This window comes from Carassius gibelio, chromosome B6 (assembly GCF_023724105.1).
Source record: "Carassius gibelio isolate Cgi1373 ecotype wild population from Czech Republic chromosome B6, carGib1.2-hapl.c, whole genome shotgun sequence".
Lineage (NCBI taxonomy): Eukaryota > Metazoa > Chordata > Actinopteri > Cypriniformes > Cyprinidae > Carassius > Carassius gibelio.
Genome location: NC_068401.1, coordinates 20,753,596 through 20,764,100, shown reverse-complemented (window position 1 = coordinate 20,764,100; position 10,505 = coordinate 20,753,596). Strand labels below are relative to the sequence as shown.

At 37.2% G+C, this 10,505-nt stretch overlaps 1 protein-coding gene across 1 annotated transcript; it reads left to right on the top strand.

Annotated features, from left to right (window-relative positions):
• The first annotated feature begins 4,950 nt into the window (after positions 1-4,950).
• igfbp5a (insulin-like growth factor binding protein 5a) lies at positions 4,951-10,411 on the top strand. The gene is made up of 4 exons (XM_052558976.1): positions 4,951-5,607; positions 7,734-7,942; positions 8,077-8,196; positions 8,352-10,411. Exons 1-4 carry the CDS (start codon positions 5,286-5,288, stop codon positions 8,490-8,492), a joined length of 792 nt encoding a protein of 263 aa, XP_052414936.1. The 5' UTR covers positions 4,951-5,285; the 3' UTR covers positions 8,493-10,411.
• The last annotated feature ends 94 nt before the right edge of the window (positions 10,412-10,505 follow it).

The window sequence follows — 10,505 nt, the reverse complement described above, 5'->3', positions numbered from 1 at the left end:
TCCTTCCTAGAGAAACAACATTTCTCCAGCTTTGCCTTCAATCCTTCTTCCTGGAGTCGACTCAGCACCAGATCTAAACGGGTAATGTGGTCATTCACGCTAGACGCAATAATGCTAAACACAATAATGCCATCCAGGTACAACAAGAGGGACTGACAATTTTGGGCTCCAAACATCCTTTCCATTAACCACTGGTAGGTGCCTGGAGCATTGCATAGCCCAAAAGGCATTCGGTTAAATTCAAATAGCCCAAAAGGGCATGCAAAAGGCGGTCTTTGGGCAGTCTTTCTAAGTCACTGGTACCTGGTTATAGCCTGTAGTTAGATCAAGCATGGAAAACCACTGTGCCCTAGACAATGCATCTAAGGACTCCTCTATACGAGGAAGTGGAAAGGCATCTCTCCGTGTCTTGTGATTGAGTTGTCGGTAATCCAAACACATACGAAGGCTTCCGTCCTTCTTCCTCACCAGAACAATAGGAGAGGCATATGGGCTACTACTTTGCAGAATGACCTGACTGTCTAGAAGCTGCTGTAAGTGAGCCTTCACAGCCTTATAGTCAGAAGGGGGTAGACGCCCATACCTCAGTCTAACAGGCTGGTCATCTAACAAGGGGATGCTGAAAAAACGGACTCAAGTTTCAACAGGAAGGCCATCACTCGTTCTTGTTCAAACTCAGAGAGTACGGATAGGTCAATAGCCTGAATCTGCTCTTTTACACTATCAATCTGCCCAGTGTAAACCTTAAGGGTGGCCGTAACAGTTTTAGTTCCCTGAACCACCCCAGTAATACCTGTAGGGAGGCTTGCGACTGTGACATGAGCCACCATGCCTATTACTCTACAAGGGTAAAGTGTAGCACTGGTAAATCCAACATTACCAATGGGGATAAAAGCGGTACCTTGCTCCACCTGAACTAAGGCAGGTGAAACAAGAAGAACAGCAGATGCATTACAAAAGTGGGGAGAGCAGGTGGCAGGCACCAACCTAACAGTACCCCCAGGTATGTGAATGAACATCCATAAAGGTCTTTAAGGATAGATACAATTCGCTCCGGATTTTCCCTCTCTTCCCTAGGCCATAACATATCTCATCCTTTGCTTCACCATCCAAATGATCAAACATAAAATAGGCTTGGTCACGTGAACTCAAATGTCTTGCACGCACACAAGCATTCACTTCTTCCACCCATTCATCAATACAAACACCTGATCTGCCCCTAAACACAGGACATATCCTTTCCCTAGGGAGATACAGCAAGCGCTCCTTGTCCACTTGAAGCTGCCGCACCTGCTTCCTCAGTTCCTGTAACTCTTCAGCCATAGCTGAAACAGAAAGGCTAGGTTTATTCTGGGGTGGCCACAAGAGGGTGCGGTGATGCCTCCAGGTAGAGCTGTAAAGTCCCCCGATGTGCCAACTGCTGGTTTGCCTCTATTACAACAACAAATAAACAAGGAAGAAAGAAAGAAAGAAAGAAAAAAAAACAATTATAATAAATTATACATATATATATATATATATATATATATATATATATATATATATATATATATATATATATATAGATAGATAGATAGATAGATAGATAGTACAGACCAAAAGTTTGGACAAACCTCATTCAAAGAGTTTTCTTTATTTTCATGACTATGAAAATTGTAGATTCACACTGAAGGCATGAAAACTATGAATTAACTCATGTGGAATTATATATGGAATTATATACATAACAAAAAAAAGTGTGAAACAACTGAAAATATGTCATATTCTAGGTTCTTCAAAGTAGCCACCTTTTGCTTTGATTACTGCTTTGCACTCTCTTGGCATTCTCTTGATGAGCTTCAAGAGGTAGTCACCTGAAATGGTCTTCCATCAGTCTTGAAGGAGTTCCCCCGAGAGATGCTTAGCACTTGTTGGCCCTTTTGCCTTCTGTCTGCGGTCCAGCTCACCCCCAAACCTTCTCAATTGGGTTCAGGTCCGGTGACTGTGGAGGCCAGGTCATCTGGCGCAGCACCCCATCACTCTCCTTCTTGGTCAAATAGCCCTTGATGCCTTCAGTGTGACTCTACAATTTTCATAGTCATGAAAATAAAGAGAAGGTGTGTCCAAACTTTTGGTCTGATTAACGTGTTATTAGCGTGTTAATGCATTAATTGATTAATGTCTGTAATTATTTAATAATAATATTTTTTTTATTATTATAAAAGTCCTTTGCTCACTGGCTCTAAATACACATACAGACAAATCATGGGTCACAGAAGGGGATGCTACCAAACAAATTATTTAGGCTAAGCATCGTCATTCACAAACTACTATACACTATTATTTTTAACAGAAAAGAAAGCAACAAGCTCATAATCATGACTTCATAAATTGGAAATAGAAAGTTTCCGATAGCACGTGAAGACAGCAGAGAAGTGCTTGCTCAGCATAGTAGAGTGCATTATTTTGTTAACTGTGTAGTTTATTATTTTGAGTCGCATGGGATGTGGTAACACACAGCCCTCTCACAATTTATTTCTTTACACATCTATCTCTTTTGCCACTCAGAAATATCCACACAATCATGCAGCATGTATAGAAGATCTGCACTCAGGTGTGGTTAGCGCTTACACTCACTGATCTACAGGTGCATCTCAATAAATTAGAATGTCGTGGAAAAGTTTATTTCAGTAATTCAACTCAAATTGTGAAACTCATGTATTAAATAAACTCAGTGCACACAGACTGAAGTAGTTTAAGTTAATTATGATGATTAATTATATTATATTTTAATTATAATGATTTTGGCTCACATTTAACAAAAAAACTCCACAAATTAAAATACTTCATAAAACCACAAAAAAATAAAAATAAATAAATAATTTAGTGAATTGTTGGCCTTCTATATAGTATGTTAATTTACTGTACATATACTTAATACTTGGTAGGGGCTCCTTTTGCTTTAATTACTGCCTAAATTCGGCGTAGCATGGAGGTGATCAGTTTGTTCTACTGCTGAGGTTTTATGGAGGCCCAGGTTTCTTCAACAGTGGCATTCAGCTCATCTGCATTTTTTGGTCTCTTGTTTCTCATTTTCCTCTTGACTAGATTGTCTATGGGGATCAGGTCTGGTGAGTTTGCTGGCCAGCCAAGCAAACCAACACCATGGTCATTTAACCAACTTTTGGTGCTTTTGGCAGTGTGGGTAGGTGCCACATCCTGCTGGAAAATGAAATCAGCATCTTCAAAAAGCCTGTCAGCAGAAGGAAGCATGAAGAGCTCCAAAATGTCTTGGTAAATGGGTGCAGTGACTTTGGTTTTCAAAAAACACAATGGACAAACACCACCAGATGACATTGCACCCCAAATCATCACAGACTGTGGAAACTTAAAGCTGGACTTCAAGCAACTTGAAGTCCAAAAGTTTTCCAAATGAAATACAAAACTTGCTCTCACCTGAAAAGAGGACCTTGACCCCAGCCTCACTCCATTCCTTGTGAAGTTCCCTCAAATTCTTGAATCGATTTTACTTGACAATCCTCATGAGGCAGTAGCTCGATTGTCTGAATGATTGTCTTCTGGATAACTGTTAGATCAGCAGTCTTCCCCATGATTGTGTAGCCTAGTGAACTGAACTGAGAGACCATTTTGAAGGCTCAGGAAACCTTTGCAGGTGTTTTAAGTTGATTAGTTGATTGGCATGTCACAGTATTCTAATTTGTTGAGATTGGTGGGTTTTTGTTAAATGTGAGCCAAAATCATTGCAATTCAAAGAACCAAAGACATAAACTACTGCAGTCTGTGATCATTGAATTTATTTAATGCACAAGTTTCACAATTTGAGTTGAATTACTAAAATAAATGAACTTTTCCACGACATTCAAATTTATTGAGATGCACCTGTATATATAACTGCACCGCGCTCTGGCACACCTCTTCCAACCAAGCCAGGGACTACTAAACGGATTGATCACACTAGTCAAACGAACCAGGGTTTGTGGGTCAAATGCGTTCCGGCATTGTTAAGATTGCATAGTGTGCACACACCCTAATTATTTTCCCGCATCCCGCACACACAAGTATCTACCCGCACATCAAGTGTTGTCTCCTCTGCTGCATTGGGTCACAAGATTGTGCAGGTCTCTAATAGTTCTCACTTAATAGGTCTCACTTTTGTTTCATATAGCAGAACTTTTAACTGAAAAAGTGCACAATACACTATACTTTTGAATGCATTATTTGTTTTCTGCATAACAATTTGCAACTTAAACTTTGCCTAGCAATACATATATATACATATATATATATATATATATATATATATATAGATATATAGATAGATAGATAGATAGATAGATAGATAGATAGATTGATTGATTGATTGATTGTTTGATTATACATTAATCAATTTGTTAGCATGTAAGCTAATATTATTAGTTTCAGTCGGTAATGTTAACCATAATACATAATACAAATACTTAATACTCAAATTTAATCTAATAATCAGATAGCCTAATCTAATAATTAATCGGACTTAATCTTGTAGGCCAATTTAAACTTAAATTTGCTGACAGTACAGCCTTAATCGGAGAAGAAAGGTGCATATTATGCTCGAATCAAGCGTTCTCAATATTTCTACATATGAAGGCAAAATAAATCGATTCATTTGAATATTCATTCGTTATTTTCGAACTATTAAAAAAAGAGCGTACAAGCACCCAAAAAAGACGTTCATTAGCATCGAACAGAAATCATATATAGACTTTGAATTTGTGTTAATTTTATTTATTAATTATTGTAATTTTAATAATTATTATTTATCTGCTTATCTCATAGTTTTGTTGCTAGCTTTTCGCTTAATCTTAACCTCGAAAGCTACTATGCTCAGCATCGCTCGGGGATCCGCCCAAGAACCAGCCTACCTTTAAACGAAGTGCAGTGTTCACCCCGTTTAATACGAACAGAGCTTCATACCGACAAGCAGCTCTCGAGGGTGCTCCAATAGAATCGGTAAATATTGATTTATTTTTTATTATAGGGATAAAGGTGAATTTAATTCTTAGGTCTGTGCTCTTCCCCCGAATTCCGCTGATCCCTTTTATTCTCAGGGCATTGCATTTTAATTTATAGATCTCAGGTGTTTTGCAGCATTGGATTATTCTACTAAGTGGTGAGAGGATTGAAAATTGATACACTTCTTCATTTAACCGGACGCTACCTACGTCTAGTTCTCGGACATCTCAAACGAAAGAAAGCGTAGGTTCTACTAATTCAAGGCTGGTGGAATAGGTTCTCTACATAGTACAATGCTGCTAAGTTTGTGTACTCTGATGACATTTGTATGGGGACTACCCGGCTTTTCTGCCTCGTACGTGCCCTGTGAGCCGTGCGATCAGAAGGCTATGTCCATGTGTCCTCCGGTAAGGCTTGGGTGTCAAGTGGTGAAGGAGCCCGGCTGCGGATGCTGCTTGACCTGCGCACTGACCGAGGGGCAGGCGTGTGGAGTCTACACGGGCACTTGTGGACAGGGACTGCGTTGCTTGCCTCGGAACGGGGAGGAAAAGCCGCTGCACGCTCTGCTTTACGGCAAAGGAGTTTGCATGAACGAGAAACTATACAAATCCAGAGGTAATTTTTATTGACATGCAATATGTCAAATATATGCAACAACAAAAATCTATCTATCTATCTATCTGTCTATGTCTGTCTGTCTGTCTGTCTGTCTGTCGATCTATCTATCTATCTATCTATCTATCTATCTATCTATCTATCTATCTATCTATCTATCTGTCTGTCTGTCTGTCTGTCTGTCTGTCTGTCTGTCTGTCTGTCTGTCTGTCTGTCTGTCTGTCTATCTATCTATCTATCTATCTATCTATCTATCTATCCTGTATTATATAGGTCAGGCCATAACAGAAAATCTTGTAGGTTTTATTTTATCTGGATGAGTTTTTACATTTATTGAATAGCTACAGGATTGGTATTCAAATCAAATTATTTTCTAGCAACTCCCCACCCACACACCAGCAGATCTATCTTGCTGTCATTCTCTTTATATCACACTCTTGTACCGGCTTTAGCCTCCACTGCCTTTCTTTTTAGCTCCACAAAAATCAGCGATTAACTCGACTGTCAGCACTCTTAAAACTGTGATTATGCGATCTCATCACATTTACTGAAAACAGCTGCTGCAGCTATATCACTCTGAATCTTCATCATCTTGTAAGTCGTTAAAAATTTAGACCAGAATGGGAGGCTTGAGAATGGTTCTGACAGAGAACGAACTGAAAAAAATGAAGCAGCATTCTGAATATAAATACAATTTTAAAAATCTAATTTACACACACACACACACACAAACACACACACTTACACACACACACACATAAATTGCGGTTGCAATTTAACTAAATTGACTTAACAAATTAATAAAACATTTTCACATACTATATTAATAAATTGTGAGAATAATTTCTAAATACGTGGCCACAAGAACTTTTTTCCCCTGCATGTTATTTGAAAGGTTCTGTATCAAACATTTTGTGTAAATACACTTTAGTGCCACCTTTTTACTATAACAATGAGATTTTAGTAATAAAAGGTATGTTAACAGTACTCTGTGTAACAGAAGACATTTAGAAGACAAATCAGGGAGAGAGAATGAGCACACCACCTCTCCCAGGACTGCACAGATCTCAGATTAGCATGCATTCCCAGAACAGTACCCCCAGATTAGGAGACTTGGAACTGCACTTGTCACATTGCTAAAATAAAATGTAATATCCCTAAAAAAATAAAATAAATAAATCAATAGATTAGGAAAGAAGCAGAAGAACGATGTTGATTTATTCAATGATTACCAATCTTTGCTGATGTATTTCTCTGATTTGTCAGTGATGTCATCACAAATGGCTTGAGAGATTTACTCATCCATTGTGACCCTGGCTGCTTAGCATTTCCACAGAAAACACAGAAGGGACAAGGAAGGGGTCAAGCCCTTGAATCTGATTACTCACTGTACAGCTGGGCAAATGCAATGACGTGTGAGAGAGAGAAAAAGAGGATATAGACTTGACAAATTGAAGAAAGCATCTGCCATCTCTGCTTACAATTAAAATAATAGAGCCGACGGTTGAGTTTAAACTATTGACCGCTTTTGTCAGGCTTGATTTGATTCTATGAAGTGAAAATGTAACCTCCAAAACTTCCATTATAGGCTTTTACAGACTGTGTATTCAGAAATACCTACCTTTTATGGTTTCCAATTTGGATAACTTTTCTGTAGTTTCTATAATAAGTTCATTGTTATATTGTGAGGAAGGCACATTAAATGACATTCTTGACAGAGTTATCTTCGCTAATAAAGTTTGAAGACGACATCTTGAGAAAACCAACAGCTTAAAAAATACCAGAAATCTGTTGATCTCTCTCTTCTCAAGAGTATTGGCTCACTCTCAGATGCTATTAGCCATGCTAAGTCTTCTTTACAATCAGTATTCCAATAATCTGAGCGGCAACATTCTCAGTGTGTGCTAGAAGACCAGTGCTGGAAGATAAAAGTCTTTCTTGAGGATAGTAAATGGCAAGGTGACTATAATCAACTTGAAGCATACCAGTCCGTTGTGGCCTTAAATTGATGGTCTTGGTTGTTTTGTAATTTACATACAGGCATCTTGACAGTGCAAACAACCCTGGTTTATTTGTTACATGGATCTCAGTTATACCATTGCATTCGACTATTGTACTCTTCTCAGATCACGAGTCACACGAAGACACCCACGTTACAGAGGTAACAGAGGATCTTCTTCCCCAGGCCAAAGTTCCATTATTCCAACGAGACCACATTAACAGCAAGAAGGCTCTGGCCATGCGAAAGGATCAGAAGAGGCAGGAGGCTAAACTCAGGATCAGGGGCAATTCTGAATACCCGCTCTTCAGAAAAGACAAACATCAGTCTGACATTGTAAGTTTGTTCATCAACATTCATCTGATGTTAGTGAAAAAATGTTTCATGCTGTTTCCATTATTTTAATGTTTATATTAATGCCTAACACCTTTTCCAGACTGTTCTGTTAATGGTATGTCTGCTAATTGCAGGGTCCATGCCGAAGCAAGCTGGATGGAATTATCCAGAGAATGAAGGACAACTCAAGAATCATGGCTCTCTCATTGTACCTGCCTAACTGTGATAAGAAAGGCTTTTTCAAGCGCAAACAGGTTAGTTCTGCACTTCAGCATGTTTATAGATGTCAGCTACAGGCAAGCTTAGTAGTCGGAAAGTTTTCTTTTCTATAAACACAAGCTATTGGCTGAGGGCAGGGTCAAGTTACATTGCTTACTTTGTGATGTCCATTTTTGGTTTTTTGTCACAGTGTAAACCCTCCAGGGGGCGCAAGCGAGGCATCTGCTGGTGTGTAAACAAGCATGGAATTCAGATGCCGGGCACTGACTTTAATGGAGGCAACATCCAATGCAAAGATCTTGAAAGCAACAGCAACAACAACAACGAATGAGACTACTCAAATTTGGGCGCGTTACAATTTCATTGTACACTCAATTTCATCTACCATATCATGTGATTTGCCAGTCATTTCTAATAGTAATAGTAATATATATATATATATATATATATATATATATATATATATATATATATATATATATATATATATATAAACTATTTTAAAGCTAAGCAAATTATATGATCAATACACGCAACAGTTACTGAATCCTGCAATTGATTTTCACATGTCACTTAGGTTGGTGGGATGTATCAAGTATCATTTGGCAAATGTACTAGAGTCATGCATTATTTTCCACAATATCTTATCATGGACATCTTATAAGGTTTTAAGAGCTTAAAGGAACAGTTTACCAAAAAAAAAAAAAAAAAAATGCAATTCTGTCATTATTTACCCACCCACCCATCCATTTTTTTTTTACCCATATGACACTCCTTCCTCTGTGGAACACAAAATAAGATTTACAACAGTTTTGTCAATATAATTTAAATGAGTTGGGTCTAAAACATTGGATCTTTTGTGTATTCTTTCGTCTTTCACCAAAAAAAAAAAAAAAAAAAAATGCATACCATTTTGCGATGACAAGGTGAGTGAATGATGGCAGAATTAGCATTTTGGGTGACCTGTCCTCATTTATTAATATAACTGTTTCATATGACTTTGCTTTTGTCCATTGCAGGTGTTTTGTACCACCATTTCCAAAAGTTTCAGCACATTAGCTTACTGTCTAGGCGCATTGTTTTGCCAGCCTGAATGATAAAAGGAAATGTATATTCTAATAACCACTGTTGTGCACTGTGAAAACAAACAAACAAAAGTCCTATGATAAAAAGCAAAGCACAACCTCTCAATAAGCTTAGACACATATATTAGCATGCAGTTTATATAAATCACTACTGAATAAGAAAGACTCAACATTTGAATGCACAATGGTGAAAAACAACCAGCCACTCTTCTGTTTTTTCAAACTTTAACAGATCAGGGTCCTTGGGTTCTTATGGAAATCTCAGTGCCTTTTTTTACTCAAATATTTGAATACTGATTTACATCAGAGGCATCAAAGGGGCCAACGAAAGGAAAACACAAACACTCAAAATGCTGACCTTTAGTTTGCAGGAGTGTAGACTCAAAAAAGCAAATTCAGTGTTCCTAAAAGTAGGCAAATTGAGAATATTTGCATTATGAAAATGCCATAGTAGTACAGTACCAAAGGTACTATTAGATGTTGGCCCACAGAATTGAATTTGTGCTACCACATTTTCCATCTAATGGTATCAAAAATATGCTCTTCATGCTTATGAGCTTATTTGCATGGCATTTGTAATTACGTATCAGAAATGAGCCTGACAATAGTTCAGAATTGTTGCCTGTTTGCAGAATTGTAGAAAGCCCTCTGTCATCATCACCTGTAAAACATATTGACTTTACATTTTACTTTACTGATTTTATTTTAGCCATAATTCTCAAAGTTGTGAGAATTCTAAAGGACAATATTCTTCTTGATACTGTTGTATAACATTTAAAGGATTCTGAATTATACCACTCCATGTGGTAGAGTCAGGCTCACTGTTATGAGAAAAAAATACAAAGCAGACCAGTTTGACAAGTTTAGTATAGATTATTTTTCTTTTAATTAAATAGCTTATTTAAGGTGTCCAAATCAAGTTATATGGATGATCAAATTATTTGTATCACGTCTAATACCTGTGTGCAATATGTATTTGCCATGTAATATATGTACTTTTATTTTTGTCTCTTTTGTAAAGATAAAACATTTATTTAATAAATATATGAATATAAAGATATTCAGATATAATAATATTAACTTTTTATTTTGTCTGTATACTGTGCTTTATCAGATACATTTTGAGAAGAGCATATTCACATGAGTAATTTCAAATATTTAATTGGAGCATCATTAATTACATTTGCAGCATGTTTTTTATTTTATTTCTTTTTATTTTATATTTTATAAATTCTAGTTAATGTATTTGTTCTGACTTC